The 25,820-nt window shown below is 42.7% G+C and overlaps 1 protein-coding gene across 4 annotated transcripts in view; it reads left to right on the forward strand.

Annotated features, from left to right (window-relative positions):
- GALNT13 (polypeptide N-acetylgalactosaminyltransferase 13) overlaps positions 1 to 25,820 on the forward strand; it is a 149,597-nt gene that overhangs the window by 68,660 nt on the left and 55,117 nt on the right. For all 4 annotated transcript variants that reach the window (XM_057415707.1, XM_057415709.1, XM_057415708.1 and 1 more), the window contains exons 5-7: positions 14,212 to 14,378; positions 15,398 to 15,605; positions 16,064 to 16,234. In XM_057415707.1, coding sequence (XP_057271690.1) covers positions 14,212 to 14,378; positions 15,398 to 15,605; positions 16,064 to 16,234 — 546 coding nt within the window. The remainder of the gene's footprint in view (positions 1 to 14,211; positions 14,379 to 15,397; positions 15,606 to 16,063; positions 16,235 to 25,820) is intronic.

Genomic DNA, 25,820 nt, shown 5'->3' on the forward strand with positions numbered 1-25,820 from the left:
AAATAGTTTTATTTTCAGTTGCAGGAAGACAAGGAAAGCTGTGTTGGTTGCTGGCGAATGAGAAATTACCTTTACAGCTTTGTGAAATAAAGTGTCTGTTACTTGTCAGGTTCTTCTTCCAAACAGGAAGGTTTAGGATAGACCTAATGGAAAGTCCTGACCTCTGGGGAGTCACTGGGAAGGAACGAGGTGTCTCATGAGGAGATCGCAAACCCCCCTCCCATGTGCTGTAATGAAGCACTATGTCCGAGTCCTAATGCCACTGTCGCACTAACAGTGTAACTTGCATCCTGTTGCATCTAGTGTTGTCTACCAAGGAATGTCCCTTGATTACCCGAGTTGGTAATGGGCAACTTGAAGATTTGAATCAGTGTCAGGTCTAATTTGAAATAGCTATCGATTCAACCTCAAACTCAATTTAATTCAACATAGAAATGTTTAATTTTATTTCTCGGTATTTTCTCTGGCAAGGGAAGAAATTCATCTTCAATCTTTTCTGGATGAGTGAAGTTGCAAATGCTATTCTGCAAATTGCTAAACCGTAATAATTGGATTTTCTTACTGAAATTTATATTGAAGTTAACTATTGCATTGTATTTTTGTATTTATATGTGCTTAGAAGCATACATTTTTGATCAGAAGCAAACTCTCAGTACAATTTTCTAAGTAGCAATCTTAAACTTGGTGCTGTAGTTTTGTGTTGGCTTCTTCAAAGCAAAAACTTTGGCAGGTTGTCCTGGGGTGGCGGAAGAAGCCTCTGAAGAAGTGGTATAGAAGTGTAATCGCTCCCTGTGAAAATCGCCTTTATAAAATGTCTGTGAAAATTCTTTAGTGCCTCAGACTCCGTATTACAGAGCAGCTTTGATTAGCTTTGATTATTTTTATTATTTTTTATTTTTTTTGTGAGACCACTATTTGTTCTTTATGCAATTTAACCCTGAAAAGGGGGAGGGTAAATTGTTTTATTTTGTGCTGTTCACATCTAATCCATTTGTCTTGCACCAGAAAGTGTTGTATTAGGGTTTTCTCCATCTCTGAGTCATGGTGGATGGAAGTATGTAGGAGGTCCTTTGTTGCCAGGTTTATCTGCTTGCAGCTTCATACAATTAAAAGCTAATTTATTTTTTAAGGTTTTACTGTGTATATACAGTTATGCATAAGGAATCTGTAAACCACTCATGAGCAAGTAAACTCGGGAAAATCAGTAACTAGTTTAGGCTAGAAAATACTTTGAAATGACAGTTTAGAAATTATTCTTCCTTGTTTGAGGGGGGGGGGAAAGATGGGTGAAGGAAAACTCTCCCAGTGTGACTGCCAGTAGGGAGAGAAAGTATATGCAGGTAATCTGTATAATATCAAAGCCAATTCCCAATGTATAAATTATCTAAAGACTGTTAAGATTAAAGAAGGTAATTCTCCAGCAATGAGAAAAAACTGAGTCAACAGACTGCTTCTAAACTGGATTTGTGAGTCTTTCATCTGTACTTTCATGTGACAAAAGGAACAATTAGAATTTGTTGCCATTTCCCTTTTGCTGCTGTGTCTCTCACAGGAGCTGGGCTTTGATTCTGTCCTCGCTTCATCTCTGGTGCCATTGTGGCGGCTGGAGCAGAGGCAGAACTTGCCCTAGGAGCATGCCTCAGTTCCTATTAGCTTAGTGAAGCTCAGGAAAGGAGGGGGGATCACATTTCCAGATAAACATAAACTGGCATTTGGAAAATGTGTCCTCACTGTGGAGCACCTTGATATATTTTTGGAAATTCCACTTGGAATATCTTCTGTAACCGTTTGATTGCTGGTGTCTCTCAATGCAGCTGTAATGAACCGAAGTAATTTACTTGGTTTCTTATTCGTTGCTATTGTGTCCATGTGCCTTGGAATCGTAGAATCATAGATTCCCAGAGTGGTTTGTGTTGAAAGCGACCTCAAAGATTCTCTAGTTTCAACCCCCCTGCCATAGGTACCCACAACTTCTCTGGGCAACCTTTTTCAATGTCTCACCTTTTATAGTAAAGAGTTTTTTCTTAATACCTAGTCTAAATCTACCCTCTTGTCCTATCACTACATGCCTGTGTATAAAGCCCATCTTCAGAGTACCTTGCCTCCTTCCCTTTGTATTTTCTCTCGGAGAATCCGTAGGACAACTGTCATGTGGCTTTTCCCCCAGACCTTTGAAAATGGGGGGATGGTGACCGGTCTTAACTGAAGGTTTTGATTTGCACAGCTGGCTTACCTTTTAAAAATGTACGGGGATTTCACATTTTAAAGCATGTCAAGGTTATCCACATTGCAAGGATAAGCGTGTTCCTAGTTTTCCCATAAATAACCTAAATACTGCAACGATGATAGGTTAAACTTGCAGGTACTTAGTCCTCATGTGGTATGCACTTTAGGAATGTACATAGTATTTAAACAGAAAGAATGCATGTTTTAGGTAGATTGATCTTTTATCAGTTCTGCGTTTCCTTCAGCAGCTTATCCCAGGAGCGGCCCGCTATGTACCCACAGGTCTGATCTTGACCCTCCCTGGCAGCAGAGCCCACCCCATCTGGTGCCTGTCGCTCAATTTTCTGTTTTGATAGCGCAAGGCTGTTCAAGCATGAAATTGCTTTCTTCATGTAAAGCTGTCCCCTTGAGCAAGTCAAGGCTCAGGAATGGATGGTTACTGGTATTGCTGCTGTTGGCCCAACCAGTTGTGAGGGACAGAGTTCAGGTTTTGTATGTGCCTGTAAGGGAAATTTTGGAATAAGTCTCTAGATTCACCTGAGAGCCTGCAAAACTGTATTCAGCAGCAAGAACATCTAATTATATTTTCTTTACTAAAATAAGAGTCCTTAATGATTAAACCATGTTACACTTTTTTTTTTTTTAAAGTGAGACAAACAAATGCCATCTCAGCCTCTAAGATAATGCTTCTACAGCCAGATCACAGAATCCTAGACTGGTTAGGTTTGGAAGGGATCTTAGAGACCACCTAGTTTCAAGCCACCTGCCACGGGCAGGGGCACTTTCCACTAGACCAGGTTGCTCAAAACCCATTCTATCTTGGCGTTGAACACTGCAAGGGATGGGGCAGCCACAGCTTCTCTGGGCAACCTGTGCCAGGGCCTCACCACCCTCCTAGTGAATAGATTATAAATATAAGTTCAACCAGCCATTGGAACAATCTCCCCAGGAAAATGGTGGACTCTCAAACATTGGGCTCTTTGAAGATCTGTCTGGACAGGGTACTGGGACATCTAGTCTATGTCATACTTTGCCAACTTGGACCGAATGATCCTTGAGGTCCCTTCTAACCTGGGATTCTGTGATTCTGTGACAAGTGCATTTTTGCAGGCAGCTGAGCACTGAACAGTCAAAGCAGTAAAGATCCTTGGTTCAGCTTTTATCCGCAGGTAGTACATAAGTAGCTTTGGCATGTGCAAGGTATTTCTATGCAAAAATACAGACCTGTGAAAAGCATCTGTCTGAGGTCATCCTGGCACTGCCACAGAAGCTTTGATCACCACCCAGAAGGACTAGTCTTCTCTATGCTATGTTGTTTGTTTTTAATGGATTCAAAGAATCATTTGGGTTGGAAAATACATTCAAGATCATTGATCTTAAAATGGAGTTTGGGTTTGAAAAGCCAGAGGAAGAGTTGATATTCAAGGCTATACCTGAAGCTTTATCAGCTTCAGATAGCTGAAGGTGTGAACGAAGGGTCTATTCTCCTACAAAGTGCAAACCTATTTATACTCTGTAATGAAACCCCAGAGAACAATTTTCATAAGGTATTTTCACATCCGTCACCTGCTGTATATAAAAATTGGTTAGCTACGGAGTATTTTGATACAATAAAATTTAGTGAGGCAATGTTGATGCAATTCCAGCACAGTCTAGTTTCCTGTAAGTGAAATAAATTCCTGTTCAATTATTTTCTGTTTACCTTCCACTTGGATAAATTTCAGTGTAAAATATGAAATGGTGGAATTGAAATGAATTTCTTACAGCAGAGTTAAAGCTGTGTATATTGAAATCATCATAAAATCTTAAAATGGTTTGGGTTGGAAAAGACCTTAAAGCTCATCTAGTTTTAAGCTCCCTGGCACAGGCAGGGACATCTTCTACTAAACCAGGGTGCTCAAAGCCCCATCCAACCTGGCCTTGAACGCTTCCAGGGATAGGGCAGCTGCAGCTTTTCTGGGCAACCTGTGCCAGTGCCTCACCACCCTCACAGGGAAGAATTTATTCCTGATACCTAATCTAAATCTCGCCTCTGTCAGTTTAAAGCCATACCCCATTGTCCTATCCCTAATGCCCTTGTGAAAAAACCCTCTCCAGCTTTCTTGTTGGCTCCTTTAGGCACTGGAAGCTGCTCTAAGGTCTTCCTGGAGCCTTCTGTTCTGCAGGTTGAGCAAGCCCAGCTCTCCCAGCCTGTCTCCATAGGAGAGGTGCTGCAGCAGAACCTGCTGCAGCAATGTGTTACTTCTGCAGAGAAATGCATTATTTGTCTGAATGGGAGAGGTTGCTCTCCATGGAGCTCCTGGACATGGACTCTTCTGCAGCTCCTTCAGAACCTAGAATTGTATGTGGCTGTGGCAGAGGGGCAACATAACAGATCAAGCTTTAATCCTATTCTGGCAGGGCATGTAAATATTTGGGTGGTCTTTTCATCTGTTCATAATACTGTACCATACATTTCATTTTCACACTATCAGTTTCCTTAAGTAGCTTACAGATTTTATTTAAAGTAGTCAGGAGGATTCTATTCCAGGCAATAGGATTTCAAGTAGTCCCAGAGTTATCACTTACTCTAGAAATAAATTATTGCTTACTGAGGGTGGTTAGCTTATAGTCCAATGTGTGACTTTTTTTTTAGAAAGCAAACCCAGAACCCAAGGAGGAACAGTGGTGATCTGCACATAGCACAGTTAACAGATTTGAAGTCTGAGTTTCTGAGAACGGAAGTATTCTCTAAATGTGGGTTTTCCACGAAAGTACTGGCCAAAGGACTGGCTTTGGAGGCGTCTATAGGATGCTCTAGAAGTTCTGATGGCTGGAGTTGTGCCAGTGAGCATTTGATTTCTTGTGCAGTACCTAGTGTTTCAAAACCACTTTATCAAAGAGAGGCAGGGGTTGTGATTACCGTTCTTTATGGATGGAAACCAGAAATGGTCTTCTGCTACTGCTAATCATTGAATAAGCAGTTGTTTTGCTGGAATATTTTTTTTAAATTCAGTACACCATTTCTTATGTTCTTAAATCCTGCCCAAGATTACACAAAGATGGAAATACTTGAAAGTATTTCTGTGGATAACCAGCACTATCCCACTGGACTAATGGAATATATAAGTGTGCTCTTAAAAGCCAGGTACAGCAGAGCACAAGTTACATTTGTTATGTGCCATTAGCACAGAATAGAACAGCATGATATGCGTTGGCATGTAATCACTATGAATTGTTATGGTTTGGTATCTTGTGAGGTACTGGAATAAGATGGTGGCATCTTATTTCAGATGACATCTTATTTCAGATGTAGAGGGAGATAAAGAAATGTGCCTGGCTGGCAGCTTTACTGATGCACAGAGAAAATCTCTTAACCTGAATGATTTTCAGGCACTGGAACAGGCTGCTTAAGGATGTGGTGGGGTCACCATCCCTGGGGGGATTTAAAGACAACTCAGTGTGGTGCCTGGGGATGTGGTTTAGTGGTGGACTTGGCAAGGCAAGGTTAATGGTTGGACTCGATCTTAAAGTTCTTTTCCAAGCTAAATGATTTTGTTGCCCATCTCTACTACGGTGAGTAATAATTGAGCACCAAGGCTGTTCATGCTGACTTGCTCTCAGGGGTTACTAACGTGGGGGATGATGAGAAATAGCAGATTGCAGGCTTTGTACATTTCATAATAACAAGAGATATGCCTGAATTTCAGCTCTGGCACTACAAAGTTATGGGATGATGCTGGAGAAAAATCAGGGGTGATGAACACAAGTTACACCTGAGGAGATTCCAGTTGGACACAAGGGGAAAATTTTTCACAGTGAGAATCACCAGCCATTGGAATAATCTCCCCAGAGAAGTGGTGGACCCCCCAGCATTAGAAACATTTAAGATCAGCTGGGCTGATGTAGTCTAGGTCTGGGCTATCTAGTCTAGGTCATGCTTTGCGTAGAAAGGTTGGACCAGAGGATCCTTGAGGTCCCTTCTAACCTGGTGTTCTACAATTCTGTGAAATGCTGTGGGTAAACACACAGATAGACGCCCAAGATGTTGATGTTGGTGATTGGTGCTGCTGGGAAATCTCTCAGGCTGTCACTGAGCATTTCTAGAGGGCATCCAACAGCTCAGGAACTATTAGACCTCTGGAGAAAAGCTTCCTGAGACAGGAGGGCACGCTGCTGCATGGGGGCAGAGCATTGCAGAGTCCCAGGGGCAGTTTCTTTACTGAGCCTTGAGCCTGTGGCTTTTCATGTAGCAGTTGCTGTGGGATGCTCTGGGGCCTTTTGAAAGGGAATGGTGCTTTTCTTGAACAGGCAGTCAAGGTCTTTTAAAGGCTTCATTGCAGTGGGAGCAATGTGCTACAGAAAACGTACCTGTACAAAGCAGCTGAGCCACACCAGCCATCCCCTGTGAGTTTTAAACACCTAGAAGTAGTCTATCATGATGAGCAGTTTCATGGTGTATCTTGCCATCTGTTTGTATTGGGAAGGTGGTGGGAGGGGAAAGAAAGATGAAGGATGATGACAGACAGTTACTGATGGTGCGGTAGGGGCTACCCTTGTTTATCTGAAACTGTCAGTCCTTTCAGGTCATCCTTCCACTTGCTCTTCAGAGAATACTTCTGTGGTGCTAATAAATATCATGAACATTTGGAGTGCTTTTGACAGTATTGCATAGCTGAGCCTTGGTGTTGGAGTGCTTTGTTGCTGGGACAGCTTTCAAAATGAAATCCATGAGTTCAGAGGCTTCAAGGCATTGTTAAGGTTGTCCAACATCTGCCACTTCCTCACTCCCATTGAAGATGCTTTCACTTGCTGTTGTTGTCATGGGCCAATATTTAAAAATACTGGTGCTGAAGTTGCCCCATAAATACTTGAGTTTTCCTCAGCTTGTTTGAGAACTGGTAAATGTTTTCCTAAAAGTTGGCATGTGAGATCTTATTCCAAATGAGAACACATTTAGATGTATGGGGTTGTTTTAGTACCTGTGATAAGCTATTTAAAGGTGAGCTCCTCCATTTTGTGTAAAATTATTCCTGAGCTTTCTTCAAAAATAACGTGTGGATGTGATACTAAATTTAAGATAGTAAAAGAACTGCAAGGCATGAAGTTCATTGTAAGGTAACCACACCTATGAAAAGATGAATTTATCAATTTAATTTGCTTTATAACATCTAATGCTTTGGCAGTTTGCTTAACTGCAGTGTTTCCACTTTTAAGAGGCAATTTTGCAGAGGATCTTGCTGCATAATGATAAATTCATTGCTTTGGCTTACACCACTCTTTGATATGGGTCTTTGTGTGCATTACTGTGAAATTAGGATTGAGTTTTTCTCATGCTTTGACACTGCTTGCAGCTTTTTTGACCTCGTGCTGTGTCTAAGCACTATAGGGTATAGATTCAAGGGGTGGTGGTTGTGTTGGACCCATGGGTCAGCTGTGGTTGCATTAGCTGCCGTTAGTCAGTAGTGCTCAGGAAATGTGATGCACTAAGATCATTGCTGTGGTGAAGTGCAAACAGACAGAAGTAGGTGTGTGTCCTGCTCCTTTTTAGGGGCTGGCGGACAACTTGGGGGATGTCAGCAGCTTTTCCAAATCACCTTCTGGTGTAGTATTCAGCTCACAGCTGAGAATTAATGAGGTGGTAGATAATATTTAAGGCAATCATATTAGCTGGAAAAAAATACAGCATATGATATGGCATAGCAGGAGTTTAAACTGGGCCAATTTTAAAATGTAAGAATTCAACAGTGAAAGAGACAGGAACTAAGAAGCAAAGCTGAAATAAGTACAAAAAGAGAAATGACATGTCGGTAGGGCAAAGAAGAAGTGAGGAGCTTGCTTATGTTTCTTTCAAGTGTTATCTTTTTACCGCAAATGTTAATGGTTTGTACAATCATAGTTACTTTATAATGATGGAAATCATGACTCCAGTGCAATCTGGTATTGCATCAGTGTATACAAGAATATTAATTCATCATTAATAGTAAATACCCTTCAGGGAGGAGAGAGACCTTGCTAACCCACAGAGAAGTTAAGTTTTCATATGTGCATATATGCAGGTTTTTACGTATATATAGATAAATAAAACTAGATATAGGCATGTTTAGATATAAACCTATGTATGTTAGATACCTGAATAAATATACTGCTGCTGGACATGTAATATTAATCAGAACATAAATATGAATTAAAGCAGAGGCAGAGATGCAGTGTATGACAAATCAGGAGTTTAAGTTAGAACTGGGAATTCTCTCATTCTTTACTTCTGCCACCCTGATGACTGAAGGCTGCAGCATGCGCTATTGCTGGTTTCTCAGTCTATCTGTGCCTGAAATTTGGGATCCCGTGTTGGTATCCTGACCAACAACTCCCCCATTTTGCTTCAGTCCCAGTCTGTTTCATGTTCCCTTTATCCTAGCTTGGCTGTGAACCTTCTCTGCAGCACATCTGCCTTGCCTCGCTGCATGTGGTAGTGGAGCACATCGTTCTGCCTTTTGGAGAGCGCTTCACAGCAAAAGCACTGGTCCCACACAGGCTGGTTTCTAGTGCCCTCTTTGCACTGAAGTGTACAGTAAATCTGGTCAGGTAGAAGAATCATACCAATGATCTGTGTTACCAGTCTTTTCTTTATGGGTGTTGATCTTTTGTATTTTCACTAAAGCAAAGCAAGAAAAGGTAATGACTAAATAATCATGAGAATCCCTCAAGTAATATAAACTACGACTGTTTAACACAGTTCCATATGCTCCCAAATCTATCCTATAAAAATACTACATCAGAAATTGTATATTTACAGGGGAGACCGTATCGTTCTCTACAACTACCTGAAAGGTTTGATTGGATATTAGAAACAATGTTTTCACTGAAAGGGTTGTCCAGCAGTGGAACAGCCTGCCCAGGAAAGTGGTGGAGTCACCATCCCTGGGGGTTCTTAAGAGACATGTAGACATGGTGCTTAGAGGTATGGTTTAGTGGTGGGCTTGTCAGTGCTTGGTTAACTGTTGGACTCCATGATCTTAAAGGTATTTTACAACCTAAATTATTCTGTATAGTAGTTATAGTCCAAATATTTTGCTTTCATGCATGATATTTTGGCTTGAGTTGCTTCCACGAGAGCTTCTACACAGTTCTGGAAGGGATAAAATCACAGTGCAATCCTTCACACTCACATAATGTGCATACAGCCAGTGGAAAGGGTGGTAAATGGGTAGAGTATCAGTCTGTTTCCATGTTATTGATCTTAGAAGATGTGTTTTTCCCACATTTAAGCAGCTGTATTTACTTCATGTGTATTCATAAAGTAACATCTGATGACTGCATGAGCGAACCCAGTTTTTCTGGAGAAGTATTTCCAGTGTATGTTGAACAATCAGTATGCATTGTAAATAGTGCAGGGGTGGTGGAGAGGGAGTCCTTGTGTTTGATAGCATGTGAGTAGCAGATGACTTATTTATTGCTTCTTCAGCACATTGTGTATTTTTGAATTAGAAAAGAAGTGCAACATGAATCACTGTCGTAATTTCAGTAGAGGGACATGAAAGGTTTTTATTTTTTTGTGCACTTAGAAACACTCAAAAGTGAGCAGAATGTTAGGTTTGGGACTGAAATGCTATTAAAGGTGTGCTGCAAGGACAGAATGGGAATAGGTGTGTCCTTCCCCCTTCCCTGTGGTAGGGCACTACAGAGCCCAAATCTCCACTGATACTGAGCTCAAAAGGTGGTCCCTGAGTCGGTACTGTTGGACATGGTGGGGATGAAAGAGTTAATCTGCAGCAGAAAGCTGTATATTTGTTGCTGCACTTGTTGAGGGAAGGCAAGGGAGCAGCCATTGGCAAACAGCCTGTTGGGTCTGGGAGGTTTTGGTATACTGGGTGTCTCCCAACCATGCCCTTCTCATGCCAGTCTTGCACTATCTCCAGCACCTCCCTGGCAATCTGTGTGCTGCATTCATTCCTCACCATGCAGAAAAACTGGCCAAGAGGTGGCACTGGGGCTTCTTAGTGAGGTGATTCAGCAAAGAGTTGTAATGAGCACTGGGTTTGGAGCGTGGCCACATGCAGCCAGGAGTGAAGTGGGGAGCAGGGTACAAATTAGTCACGTTTGGCTGGATTGTGATTTGTTTCCATTGCACACCTTGTAAATGGCAGTGGGAATTACTTGAAGAGCATGAACAGTGATTATACACCCACCGTACAGTTGTATTATTACCAATCTTTGTTGTTTAACTTTAAAAGTTAATCAAATACTCATGAAAATTGCTTTGAGTGAGCTTAGTAAAAACTAATTAATGTCTTGCTTCCACCAGAAAACAAAAACACGCTGGTAAAAGCATAACCTTACAATCCGGAGCAGTCTCAGCCTCGCACCAGTCAGTATTTCAGTCTCTGTCTCCTGCTTGCCTCCTTACTTCATCTTCATCGTCTTTAGTAGCTAAGCTGGACATAGCAGGCTCCCCATGGAGCGGTGCAGTTGCTGTTTGTTCGGAAATGCTGAAATAGGACCCAGGACAACAGCACGTGTTTAAGTGTGTGTCGTGGTTTAAACCCAGTCAGGTAACTCGTTCACTCACTTCCCCCCTTCTTTCCCTCCCCCTACTCCCAGAGGGATGGAGAGGAGAATCGAAAAGAATGCAACTCCCACGGGCTGAGATAAGAACAGTTTAGTAACTAAGGTATAACACAGATCACTACTGCTACCACCAATAATAACAATGATAAAGGAAATAACAAGGGAAGAGAATACAACACCTCACCACCAGCTGACCGATAACTCGCCCCCCCAGCCTGACCAAGCTCTGACCTCCTCCAACCCTGCAGTCTCCCAGCCCTTCTGGGTAACTCCCAGTTACATCCTGGGCATGCCGTGCTGTGGTATGGAATACCTCTTTGGTCAGTTTGGGTCAGGTGTCCTGTCTCTGCTTCCTCCCGGCTTCCCCTCCTCCCTGGCAGAGCATGAGGCTCACAAAGTCCTTGGCCAAACCAAAACATCCTTGTTATCAGCTCTGTTCCCGAGCTGAAAGTCAAAACACTGCACTGCACCAGCTACCAAGAAGGAGAAACATGACTGCTACTGCTGAACCCAGGACAGTGTGTAAATGGAGCACTTTCCGTATTGGTGGGAAATGAATTGGCAGCTTTCTGGCATCTAGTGTGTAACGCCTGTGTCAGCAAGGTAAGGAGTCAGCTATGTTACACGCGCACTCATCGATTAACAAGCTCTTGTCTGTGCACAGTTTGCTGACTCCAGAGCAGTTGCTTTTTTGAAAATCTGGTCCTTAATAGAATAGAGTAGGCTGTGTCAGTTGGAAGGGACCTACAACAATAACCTAGTTCAACTGCCTGACCACTTTGGGACTGACCAAGCTAAAGCATGTTGTTAAGGGCATTGTCCAGATGCTTCTTGAACGCTGGCAGGCTTGGGGCATTGACCACCTCTCCAGGAAGCCTGTTACAGGGTTTGGCCACCCTCTTGGTGAACACGAACCTCCACATAGAACCATAGAATCTTGGAATGGTTTGTGTTGGAAGGGACTTTAAAGCTCATCTACTTTCCAACTCAAAGTCCCGTGCAACCTGGCCTTGAGCACTTCCAGGAATGCGACACTCACAGCTTCTCTGGGCAACCTGTGCCAGTGCCTCACCACTCTCACAGTGAAGAACTTCTTTATATCTCATCTTCTGTGTAACTAATCGTGTCCAGTCTGAACCTCCCTTGGCACAGCTTTCAGCCTTCCCAGGCATCCTGTCCCTAGGTCCCAGAGACAAGGGACTGACACCTCCTTCTCTGTGTTTACCCCTCAAGAAGCTGCAGAGAGCAGTGAAGTTGCCCTTCACCTTCCTCTGAGCTAGACAATCACAAATCCTCAGAGAATATGTCTTCCAGCCCTGTCACCAGCTTTGTTGCCCTCCTTTCGAAGCAGTCAAGGACCTTCATATCCTTACACAGTGGGGCCCAGCACTGCACACAGTGCTCTTAGAGAGGCTGCACCAATGATAAGTACAGCCAGATCATCGCCTCTTTTGATCAGCTGGTTATGCTGTTTCATGCACTCAAGGATGCTGATCGTGGATTTTTATGACCACATTTATGATAATTTAGTTTGTCTGCTGTAAAACATAGGACATGCCGCATGTCTTCTTCCTGGGTGTTCTTAGCTCATCTAGCCCTTCTCTGGGTACTGTAAGATATATTGAAAAATAATAAGAATGATAGTTAAAAGTACTGAAGATCCTGGCAAATACGATGTGATTATAAACATTCTTGTTCTTAATATTCTGTTTGCTCTGCAAAATTAGTGTTATACTACAGACAAGGAAATGTCTTTTCCTTCTTGTCTCATTTTACTACTGACATGCTTTTCAGAATATTTTTAAACACAATGATAGGTAGTAGTTATTTTCCAATTTCCAAGACTGTGTCTGGTTTAAATGTAATTAAAATGACTGTTGTGAAATATAGGACAGGCAGAATTTATTCCAGTTTGGTGTATAGTTTGAAGTATGACGTTAAGCTCTGGAAAACAACTCTGAACATAAGCAGCGCTGAGCTTTGCACTACGTCCTTTCTGGTTTTAGTCTTTGATATCTGACTTTCAGATTCCAGGGCTGACATGAGACACCTTCTGAGGCAAGGAGAACCTTTACTATGCCTTGGAAACAAGTACATTCATAATGTCCTTTTTTTGGACATCTCGTCCTGCTGGGCTCACACTCCTTTGGACACTTCTGGATAAAGAGAGGGTATTGTCAATGCTGATAATTAATAAAGGATTTTTATTTGTTTGTCTGAACTCTAAATCTAAATTGTAATTGAATGATAGTCGTATCATTAATTAGATTGCAGAAATTGGGAAGGTGGGATGACTTCTAAAACAAACTTCAGTGGTCATTATCAAAATGATGTCAAGACTGGTGTGTGTCTGTGTGTTTTGTATAGCAGGGACCAAAACTAAACACAATATTCCATGGTAATGACCTATTCAGAAGTTTTTAGGGAGGCTTCCAATTTGTGGTGTTACAAAGAGGATGCTCTAAAAAGCTATACATAATTTCTTCTCCATTTACATGCAGTTTAATTTACTGGTATGTGTGCTGCTGCTGAAGAAAGTACGTCCATGCTCACCTGTCCTTTCCTGAACCCAGACCACAGTGGGAACAGTACAGCCAGAAAATCATACTACAGCAAAATATATATATATAAAAGTGCAAATTATTTCAAGTCACAACAGTTAAGAATCCCTATTAGGTGTATTTAAGTGCCATCACTTGACCTGTGTCAGCAAACTGATTTAAGCTTTGGTTCTGAAATGTGTCCAAAGCATGAAGAAACGTGCAAATTTTTGGTTTGTCCCTTGTAATATGCAAATAGCTTTAATTTGCTTGCACAAAATCAGCAGTGTTTGGTATCTGTTGCTCACTTTGCCTTAATTTCTCAATTTTCCAATGAGATTATAGACCTCTCAATCTTCCATTCAACAGGCATATAGAATGCTGTAGAAAATAGTAATTTTTTTCTTCTAAGAAACCACTAAAAATGGGGAAGTCTCAGGCCTGTGTACTTCAAACCATAGAATTTGGGATTTCTCACAAGAAAAGACTTATTTAACCTCACTTTAACCACTCACTACATGTAATATTAAATACCCCATGTCCAGAGTTTTCTGTTTGTGATGTCAGGACGCGTTGATCCAAAGGCTGCTGGAAGCTGATTTCTTGGTATACCAAGTGGGAGCAAGGAGACCGTGAGCCTGAGGCAGCTGGGAATGCAGCAGCGCGACCTTCCTCTGGGTGCTCTGCTGTGTTTTCTTAGTAAGAAAACCGAATTTCAAATCCCCTCTGCCTTCGGGCTGCAGACTGGGAGCTTGAAGAGATCAGTAACTGGTTTAAAATGTATCCCACTTACAGGTTTGGAGACCCTTTTCTAGGCTGTCCTGTTGGTAGAGCTCTTCAGGGATTTTCTTAAAGATTAACCTTCTTTTTCTTCTGTTTGTTTTATTTTTTTTGGCAGGTGCAAGACTAAAGTCTATCCTGATGAGCTTCCCAACACAAGTGTGGTTATTGTGTTTCACAATGAAGCCTGGAGCACTCTGCTTCGGACTGTGTACAGTGTGATAAACCGGTCACCGCACCACCTGCTTTCGGAAATCATCCTGGTGGATGATGCCAGCGAGAGAGGTAGGCTCAGGATGAGAGGAGTCCTGTTGCTTGTGTTATTTCAGTGCCACTGCAGACTTCACCTGCAGAAAGGGTGGTGAAGTCTGACTTCCTTTTGTCATGTTGAACTGGACCTGTGCCTCTTGCCAAGCATTTACGATTGGATTTTAAACCCAGGGTTTAGAAAGAAAACGGTCTACATGTGAAACTGCTATTACCTGGCAAAGGAATCACATTGCATTCTATAAATGAAATCAATGGAATGATAAATTTTCCTGGAGTAGCCAAATTAATATCATTGTAAATACAACATGTAGGTGCAATGGATCAAGAGACAGAAGGTGCAAGCTAAGCCAGCCTTTATTTCTGTAGCATTAACTTAACTGTAATTACTGTCCTGGATTTCCCTGCTTCAGGAAAAAAGTCAGCTTAATGTTTCTCTGGGCAGGAAGGTGGAGGAGGACTTGAGCCCAAGTAACTACAGTTTTTCCCTAAAAGCAAAGTGTTGGATTCCTAAAGGACTGAAATGGTGAAATTCGTGAAAAATAGACATGTTGGTATTAACCATAGACAGATCAGTGTCCACATTTTGCACTCCCTGTTGGCTGCTGGCTTATTTCAAGGAAACTGATCACAGCTCTTTAAAATTTCTGTGATGCTTGGGCAGAGATGCTCGGGCAGATGTGTCTGTGTGCGTGGGCTGTTTTCCATGTGGCTGCCTGGAATAGAGTGTTTGTGCAAACCCCCATAGCTCAGCTGTGACTTCAGAACAACTCTAAATAAGTCAAAACGCATTTCCTGTGTAAGGGCAGTGTTTGTGCATGGCCGTCCTTGGAAGGCCAAGCATGACGCATAAACTCAGCAGTTATATTTTGAGTCCTTGGTACTTGCTGAACCTCACAAAAAATAATACTTTTCTTCTGTTTTGTTTTTTTTTGGGTATTTTGTTTGGTTTTGTTTGTTTGTTTCTTTCTTTGGTTTTGGTGGGTTTTTGTTTTTGTTGTTTTGGTTTTGTTTTTTTTTCCGCTTATCTCTGGCAGAGTTTCTGAAAGCCTCATTAGAGAATTACGTGAAAAATCTGGAAGTCTCCATAAAAATCATTCGGATGGAGCAGAGGTCAGGACTGATCCGTGCGCGGCTCCGTGGTGCGGCAGCCTCTAAAGGGCAGGTGATAACATTCCTGGACGCACATTGTGAGTGCACCCTGGGCTGGCTCGAGCCACTGCTGGCCAGGATAAAGGAAGACAGGTAAGGGCAGCTTTCCCCCTCCAGGTGCAGGGATCTGCCTCCTGCCTCCAGCCAGTCCTTGGTTCCTCTGTTCTGCTAAAAAATAGAAATGAAACAAATCATTGATCTGAAAATAAAGATTAATTCTTTTATTCTTTTTTAATTTATAAGGCAGATAGAAGGTTTTCTAATATTTGTGTCAAAATCTAGTTTCTAAATAGATAGGTGAAAAACTTTTTATTCTTACAGCAGGATTTATGTTGCTGACAGTAAGAATAATAATGCCAGTAATGACAGCAACCTGCGCCGTTTACTTTCACAAGGTCTGCATGTCCCCCATCCTGATGGCCAGCTTTCTCCATTCTTTTTACCAGGCATAACTTTTTGTCTGTGTGACTGTCAATACTCTGAATTTTTTACTCTTTCTTACTACCATGAAAACCTGTTTTGTTTAAAAAAGCCCAATTTTTTCCTTACAGGAAAACTGTTGTCTGCCCAATCATCGATGTGATCAGTGATGACACTTTTGAATACATGGCTGGATCTGATATGACTTACGGAGGGTTTAACTGGAAACTGAACTTTCGCTGGTATCCAGTTCCGCAAAGGGAGATGGACAGGAGAAAAGGAGACAGGACCTTGCCTGTAAGGTGAGTGAATCAAAGAGAACTAAGCTACTTAACTCTACTGTGTACTTGTTTATGTAGATGATAATGCTATATATCTCAGGTTTTGCTGCAGTATCAGAGAACATGTGTCAGAGAATGGCATACTGTTCAGGGTAGTGAAGACCAAAATCTGACCTGTCCTTAATGCTGCAGTGTAGGTATCAGAGCTGAGAAAAGTCCTTTATATCTTTTTTTCACCATACAGTAATTGAAAATATTGCCTGATTTTTAAGTTCCTTCCCTGTTTTCTGCAAATAGCCTGTCGACCTTGTGTTTACAGATGTTACTGTCTTTTCATAATTTAAGGCAAATACCAGAACATATTTCTGAAATTTAAATTGTTGAACACTGAATCCAAGTATTCGGTTATGATGATTTGCACTTAAAATGTATGCTTTTATTGCCTAGAAAATTGATGACTGTGCACACTGAGTCAAAAATGATCTAAGAGTATGTCCTGAATTCCTGTGATCATTCCTGACCTCTTTCATTTAATTGCTTAAACCACAGACTGTAACAAAACCTCTATAAAAACTTTAAATGAAGCTGAAACAGAGCAAATCGAATAAATTACTTGCAGTGGGTTATTTGCTCAGCTCTAATAGCTTCTGTGGTCTTCATGAAAAGTTTTTTTTTTAAATAAAATGTATGTAATGGTTTCAATTCTGAGTGAGAGACATGAGGAAGTGGACAAAATTCCAGTCCTGCATACCCCCAGTTGTGCACAGCAGGCAGATAAAAGGGAGATCTCAGGGAGCAACAGTCACAGCGCAGGTTTGTGACACACTTCCAGGTAAGGCAGTGAGTTGGTCAAGAAAAGCCTTTCAGAATTGCTTATGCCAGAAAATGGGCAAAATCTTTCATTGCTTGTCCTTCAAAGCCTGGAGTCACAGAATCATGGAATCACAGAATGGTTTGGGTTGGAAGGGACCTGAAAGGTCACTTAGTTCCAACCCCCATGCCACAGGCAGGGACACCTTCCAGTATACCAGGTTGCTCCAAGCCCCATCCAACCTGGCCTTAAACACTGCCAGGGAAGGGGCAGCCACAGCTTCTCTGGGCAACCTGTGCCAGTGCCACGCCAGCCTCACAGGGAAGAATTTTTTCCTAATATCTAATCTGAATCCACCGTCAGTCAGTTTAAAGCCATTCCCCCTGTCCTGTTCCTACAGGCCCTTTTAAAAAGTCTGTGGAAAGGACCAAATTTTTTAGATTTTATTTTTAGGCAGTGATCTTGGGAAACATGAGCAGGGTCCCAAGGAACATACCCTGTTGTTAGCAGAGGGGTGATGAAGCTATTTTTGAGTTGAGAGAACTGTTTTTCTCATGATCTAGAATGTTACCACTCAGCTGTGGAGTCTGCCAGCAGCTATTTCATTAGAGCTCAGGTGTGTGTTAAAATTGGTAGAGTTAATTACCCTAACGAGCTGCAGAACCTCATGCAGTGCTCCCACCATGCCACTTGCTGGGCTGTTTATCCTGTCTTTCCTGTGAAAAAAATCACAGACATAGGGAGTTCTCAAAGAAATGCAAATCCCACCTCTTACTCTCCTATGTTGAAATGGAATAGTACTTGAAGTTAATCCAGAATCAGATGTGTGACTGACTCCTAAAATTATTAAAACAAAAAACAGCACTTTTTTTTTCCCCCTCAATTTTTTTTTTTTTCCCTCCAGGAGCTTTCAGCTGGTGATCACCTGGGCTTCTGGGGATTCTCCTGGTGAGATGGCTGTTAGTGAGCAGGGTCTGGGTGAAGAAGACAGAGGTTAATGCCAAGTGCTGTGTGCCCCAGAAATATCTCTTAGACAAGTGTTTTAGAGTGAAGAGCTGAGCTCTGGTGTGTAATTGTGCTGGCTTCAGACAAAAGTGTCAGCTCTTCGACATAGAGATGCTCTTTCTGACCACATAGTAAAGGCATTTCGGCGTCTTCAGTGTCAGGATAAGGTGCTCCCTGTTTCATTTTCCCTTTTACCCAATGGAAAGAGAATCAGCAAAGCAAGTGATCCATGGAGCTGCTCGGGGATAACAGCCTTCCTGTAGGAAACAACATTTAATAAGTCATAAGCTGTGTTCAGCACCAGCTGGTATTTCCAAATGCTTATCAAGCGCAGTCCAAGAGACTGCTGCACTACATCAGTCCTGAGGTGTCACAAATTCTGCAAGTGTATTTCAGCTGAGAATGGTTTTGGCAGCTGTTGCCACCTGAACATTCAAAAAATGGGGTAATAAAAATAAACAAAACCCTAACCCCTACCAAAAATTTAGAAACAAATTGGCAAGTTCATTTTTTTATTCCGTGTTGCTTTCCCCATTCTTAAACATTACTTCAGTTTCATGTGGGTTGAATGTGTCTTTATTCATATTTTTTCTTTGTAATCATCAATGGAATAGGCATGGAATACAGACATCATTGGGTTACCTGTCTGTGTGCATGCAATATAACAGCTGGCCTCAAATTCTTTTTTCTAAAATTTCTAATTTTTTTTTTCTAAAAGCCTTCTAAATTCTGCTTTTTGTTGTATTAAAAATCCACATAATTGACAAAAGCTTTACTCAAAATATTTCTCTTCCATAACAACACTGATAAGTTCACAGAATCACAGAATCCTAAGGGTTGGAAGGGACCTCAAAAGATCATCTAATCCAACCCTCCTGCAAGAGCAGGGTAACCTAGAGTACATCACACAGGAACTGGTCCAGGCGGGCCTTGAATATCTCCAACGCAGGAGACTCCACAACCCCCCTGGGCAACCTGTTCCAGTGATCTGTCACTTTCACATTAAAGAAATTTTTCCTGATGTTCACATGGAACCTCCTATGCTCCAGTTTACACCCATTGCCCCTTGTCCTATCACTGGATATCACTGAAAAAAACCTAGCTCCATCATCCTGACACTCACCCTTTACATATTTGTAAACATTGATGAGGTCACCCCTCAGTCTCCTCTTCTCCAAGCTAAAGAGTCCCAGCTCCCTCAGCCTCTCCTCATAAGAGAGATGTTCCATTCCCTTAATCATCTTTGTAGCTCTGCGCTGGACTCTCTCCAGCAGGTCCCTGTCCTTCTTGAACTGTGGGGCCCAGAACTGGACACAATATTCCAGATGCGGCCTCACCAAGGCAGAGTAGAGGGGAGGAGAACCTCTCTTGACCTACTAACCACACCCTTTCTAATGCACCCTAGGATGCCATTGGCCTTCTTGGCCACAAGGGCACATTGCTGGCTCATGGTCATCCTCCTATCCACCAGGACCCCCAGGTCCCTTTCCCCTTCACTGCTGTCCAGCAGGTCAGCCCCCAACCTGTACTGGTACATGGGGTTGCAAGATTCTACACTTGCCCTTGTTGAATTTCATCAAGTTCCTCTCCGCCCAACTCTCCAGCCTGTCCAGGTCTTGCTGAATGGCAACACAGCCCTCTGGTGTGTCAGCCACTCCTCCCAGTTTAGTATCATCAGCAAACTTGCTGAGGGTACATTCAGTTCCCTCATCCAGGTCGTTGATGAAAATATTAAACAGCACTGGTCCCAGCACCGACCCCTAAGGGACTCCACCAGTCACAGACCTCCAGCTAGATTCTGCCCCATTGACCACAACTCTCTGCCTTCTTCCTTCCAACTAGTTCTTGATCCACTTCACTACCTGATCATCAAGCCCACACTTCCTTAGCTTATCTATGAGGATGCTGTGGGAGACAGTATCAAATGCCTTACTGAAATCAAGAAAAAACACATCTACCGCTCTACCATCATCCATCCACCTAGTTACTTGCTCATAGAAGGCTATAAGGTTGGTCAAACATGACTTCCCCTTGGTAAAGCCATGTTGGCTGCTCTTAATGACTCCCTCATCTTTGGTATGCCTAGAGATGGTGTCAAGAATAAGTTGTTCCATCACCTTTCCGGGAATGGAGGTAAGGCTGACCAGTCTATAATTACCTGGGTCCTCCTTCTTGCCCTTCTTATAGACTGGCATGACATTTGCCATCCTCCAGTCCTCAGGCACCTCACCTGTTTCCCACGACTTACCAAAGATGATGGAGAGCGGCTCAGCAATGACCTCTGCCAGCTCCCTCAGCACCCGTGGGTGTATTCCATCCGGACCGATCAATTTATAGATGTCCAGATTACTTAACTGATCCCTAACCCAATCCTCATCTACCAAAGCAAACTCCTCCTTTATCCTGACTCCTTCCGGGGCTATAGGAATCAGGGTCCCCCGAGGAGAGTCTGCAGGAGTAAAGACAGAGGCAAAGAAGGCATTCAACACCTCTGCCTTCTTTATATCCTCTGTCTCCAGGGCACCCACCTCATTCAGCTGTGGGCCTATACTGCTTCTTGTGTTAGTTTTATTCGCTATGTATTTGAAGAAGCCCTTTCTATTGTCCTTGACCTGACTTGCCAGATTAAGTTCCAAGGAGGCCTTAGCTGTCCTAATTGCTTCCCTACATCCTCTAACAGCTGTCCTATATTCCTCCCAAGTGGCCAGCCCCTCCTTCCATAATCCATAGATTCTCTTTTTCCATATGAGTTTGCCCAGCAGTTCCTTCTTTAACCATGCTGGTCTCCTGGCTCCCCTACTTGACTTCCTACTCATTGGGACACTCTGATCCTGAGCTTTGAAGAAGTGGTCCTTGAATGCTGACCAACTATCTTGAGCCCCTTTACCACCTAGTACCCTTTGCCATGATACTTCCCTTAGCAATTGATTGAAGAGGCCAAAGTTTGCCCTTTGGAAATCCAGAAATGTGGCCTTGCTAGGTATTCTGTTCCTCCCACACAAGATCCTAAACTCCACCATCTCATGGTCACTGCAGCCCACTGCCATTGACCATCACTACTTCAACCAGACCCTCCTTGTTGGTGAGTACCAGATCCAGCAGCGCTCCTCTCCTAGTTGGTTCGTCCACCATTTGCATTAAGAAGTTATCATCAATGCACTGGAGGAACCTCCTAGACTGTGAATGACTGGCTGTGTAAGTCTTCCAGCAAATATCGGGGTAGTTAAAATCCCCCATAAGGACCAAGGCATGTAGTCGTGAGGCTGCTTTCAATTGCCTGTAGAAAGCCTCATCAACTCCTTCATCCTGATCAGGAGGTCTATAATAGACCCCCACAGCTGTGCCACCCGTACCAGCCTGTCCCTTAATTCGCACCCACAGACTTTCCACTTGGTCCTCATCTGCCCCTGGACAGAACTCAATACATTCTAGTCACTCTTTCACATAAAGAGCAACTCCACCACCTCGCTTTGCTGATCTATCTTTCCTAAAAAGGACATAGCCATCCATAACCACATTCCAGTCATGTGAGCTGTCCCACCATGTCTCTGTAATTGCCACCAAGTCATAACATCTAGATCACACAGAGACTTCTAACTCCTCCTGTTTATTCCCCATGCTGCGTGCATTGGTGTACAGGCATTTCAGGGAGCGAGCAGAGCACGCTAGTGGCAAGGTTCCTACCTTTGCTTTTTAGATTTAAAATCATAATGCATGCATTTTCAAACTATGAATTATTTTATATACAGTTTATTATTTATGTATATAATTTGTGCGATGGTATAAGCATTTTTGTGGAAAAGGTCAGGATATCTAACTGGTAAGAGCTTGCTAGTCAATAAGCAGCGTCCAGGTAGTGCATAGCTGTGACCAGTAACCTCAGTGAAGTTGAAGGTCAAAGGGACTGTACGCTGGGAATAGGGTGCCTGATTCTTTCTAGTTCGTAGACATGAGACATTGCTTGCATGTTTACCCAGGGAACAGGAACTGCTAAATTCCTGAGTTATTTGACTCAAATATCTGCCTTTCTTGGAATCTCTACATTTAGTGGGAAAAGGTTAATTAATTCAATGACTGATATGGAAACTCCACAGCTAATTGTCATGCAGTACAGCTGTGAAGGAGCTTTCTTCTTGACTTCCGTTAGAAAAGTTAGATTGTCATATTGTTAGCAAACAGAATAGCAGGGACTCGTGGGTGCCTTGCACACTAATGAATGGTGCCTTGCCCCAGCCAGATTAGGTTCTTATCCGAGATCCATACATGTGTGCTATTCCTGCTCTTTTGCCACTTTTGCTCCTTTCCCTCTTCTGTTTCTTAAACCCTAGTCTAAGATCCCTTCTCTTCTTTCTTTCTAGTTCTCTTATCTGGCTTGCTCTCAGGTCAGCTAACACCCTGGTAGCATAACCTTTCCCAGAATATTCTAAAATGGTGACTATTAACTGAGGTTTTGTGAAGGCAGTGAAAGCATTTCTGGGTTGCAAGCACTCCCTATTTAAAGGCAGTAGAGAAGGGTGGGCAGTGCTCATGGTGGGAGCTCTTCCGGGCACTGGGTCATGCTGTCTCCCCCCTGACCCCCCTCTCAGTGCTCCACATCTTGGGGCAGGAGATGGTAGAAGTCTGTGGCATTTCTTGGGGGCTTTTAAAAGGGTACTCACAATTTTTTTACATGTACATGATCAAAAGCAGAAGTAATGTCAGGGAGCTTTCAGTGCATGAGGTGTCTTCGCTAGGACTGACACTGTAAATTGACAACAGGGAGGGGACATTTAGAAGAAAACCCTGAAGAAAAGGTTGTTCCTGAAGACAGAGGTGTTCAAGACAAATGCTTCATTCTTTGAGGTTTGTTAGAATCAGTGGAAGTGTTTGTTTTTTTTCAGGTGTATTTGCAGAATCAGAGAGGAGCCGTGGCTTTGAGAGCCATGGGGATTACAGGGGCTTCCAGGTGTTGCTGTAGAGGGAAATTTCCTACTCTGAGGGTACAACAAGCCCCAAGGAGTCATGTCCATGGGTACAGTTGTATTTTCTTTTGTTTCAGTAGTCAAGACTATTCATTGATGTTTGGATGCACCTCGGGATATTATTGCTTCCATACAGAGTAACTGCTGTGACTTCCACTGCCACTGGAGTCACCTCTGGCTTTGTAAACTTTATAAACAATGAGACCTTGTGAAAATGTGTTATTTTTAAGCGCAAAGCCTGTTTCTGTTACTAAAGGCCTCTCTGGGAACAAAACCTGGATGTTTGCCCTGTTGCAGAGGTGCAGCTTAAAGCTAAAGCTTCCTGTGGATGGTGTGGTCGATACAGGTGGATCTGAGAATTATAGAAACAGGTAGCTCTGGGCAGTGCAGTTCCTTCTCAGGTGGGGCCTGGTTCTGTGCTCAGTGTTCATGGGTAATGCCAGCTAAGGCCAGGGTCTTGTGAAACCTTTAATTCTTCTTTTTTCCACTTGTACAACATTTGTACTTTGCAGAACATCCTTTGGCTTTAAGTGAACTTGTTTCTCCTCCTATGGTTTTGCCTGTGGCAATAGAAAACTTGCCTGCACTATAAGATTAGTTTACAAACATCTTGTCTTCTTACATCTACAGTATTAAAAACATAAACTATTTCTGTGCTGGGCATTTACAGTCTCTGCACAGCACATTTCTCTGGATATTTCCATTCTTGTCCTCAGTTTTTTTAAGCTGAAGGCACTCCAGGCTAGTATTATAAATACTAAAAAAAATATAAAAATATATATATTTTTTCCGGAAAATATTTTCTCAAGTATAAATTATTTACTGAGAGGAAAAATACAAGATAAAATATTCAGAGCATATTGTATTTATCCTCTTATTATTACGGCTGATTAAACTTAGAGTTGATTACACTTAATACTGCATGGATGATGTACAGCAGTATTTGAAACCAGTGTAAAAACCTTATTCTAAGGTATGTAGATAGCAGTCTTGGTCATTAGTGTTGTTGCTCTTATGACTGCTGGACCCTGTTGAGCAGGTGCCAGGATGGGGAGCTCGGAGGATGCAGCATGAGGTGGTGGTACACATCCTTAGGGAGCTCGCAGGCTGGGGGGTCCTGGCTTGAACATCCCCTTGGAGCTGCTCCACACCAACCCCTCCTTGTTTTCCCTGCCCAGCACAGCATGCTGGATTGCATTTGGGGAATTGGAGGGATGCAGCACACCTGGGATTACTGCCATGCTTCATGTTCTGCAGCCCCTCTTAGAATAGTCAAAGGTGCAGGTACATGACCAGGAATCCTGCCTGCTGCTAATAATTGTAGAAATGAGAAACAGACATTATCTCCAAAATATAATTGAAAGTCAGCTTGAATGTTGGTTAATCATAGCACATTACTGTAGTTGTTATTATAACTTCACATAGGCAAAATACAGCTAGGAGGCACAAAGCTGAGAAAAAAGCCTGTAGGAACCATTACTCTGTCTAATACTACTATTTCAGCTGTTTTCACAGCGAGAGCTCTGCAGATCTGTTTGTGCAACATTAAATTTACATAGCAGAGAAAAGTCCTGCCTGCTGCATTTCAGTTGTCTGAGAATCTGCAGTGTACATTGGTGCATAGTCACTTATGTTTTACAGCATTAAACCCAGCACTTCCAATTTCAGTTAGTGAGTTATTAGAGAAACACTGTTTTTCATGAACAGTTGCTGATGACATTTTGGAAGAATCCGGATCTATGTGTAAAATTCAGTTGCATCCTTCAAAAATTGATTATGCCTGAATCTTTGTGAAAATGGAAAATTTGGTATCATTCAAGCACAGACTGTCTTCCTTCAGGTGAAGAAATGAAAGGATGAGGAAGGAGAGGAGGCAGAGTATCATAGAATCATCATGGAGCCACAGAATGGTTTGGGTTGGAAGCAACATTAAAGCTCATCCAGTCCAACCCCCTGCCACAGGCAGGGACACCTTCCACTAGACCAGGTTGCTCAAAGCCCCGTCCAACCTGGCCTTGAGCACTGGCAGCAATGGGGCAGCCACAGCTTCTCTGGGCAGCCTGTGCCAGTGCCTCACCACTCTCACAGCGAAGAACTTCTTCCTAGTGCCTAATCCAAATCTCCTCTCTGTTGGTTTAAAGCCATTCCCTCTTGTCCTATCCTTACTTACCCTTGTAAAAAGTGCCCCTGCAGCTTGTTTCTTGACCCCTTTAGGCACTGGAAGCTGCTTTAAGGTCTCACCCAGAGCCACCTTCTTCAGGCTGAACAAGCCCAGTTCTCTCAGCCTGTCTCCATAGGAGATGTACTCCAGCCCTCAGAGCCTCTCTGTGGCCTCCTCTGGACTTGCTCCAGCAGCTACACATCCTTCTTTTGTTGGGGGCCCAAGAGCTGGACACGCAATGCAGCTGTGGTCTCACCAGAGCAGAGGGGGAGAATCCCTTCCTTGACCTGCTTGTCACGATGCTGGTAATCCGGTCTTGGGTGAGGTTTCTTTTGCAGGCAGAGAAGTTGGGATGATTTTGTTAATTTGAAACCAGTGACACTACTCATTTCAGTAAGGTTAGTGGGGACAGGAAATCAGTGCAGGCAGGAGGTGAAGTTAGTGCGTGCAGTGCTGGGCACAGGCTCACTCAGAATGTTTGTGAATTCCTGAGAGTCCTAAGGGGACTTGGCCAGTTTTGAAGGAGTGAGTAAACCATGGACTGCCACAGCTTTTGGTATCAGTGTGAATAGTTTTGCATAGGCCTATAGAGTTTCTGGATAATCAATAATAGAAATTTACTTTAAATATAATATTTTTGCATTGATATTCATCTGGCACAAAACCATT

This window comes from Pezoporus wallicus, unplaced genomic scaffold (genome assembly GCF_028554395.1).
Source record: "Pezoporus wallicus isolate ANWC-B61680 ecotype Strahan unplaced genomic scaffold, APGP_CSIRO_Pwel_v1 contig_736, whole genome shotgun sequence".
Lineage (NCBI taxonomy): Eukaryota > Metazoa > Chordata > Aves > Psittaciformes > Psittacidae > Pezoporus > Pezoporus wallicus.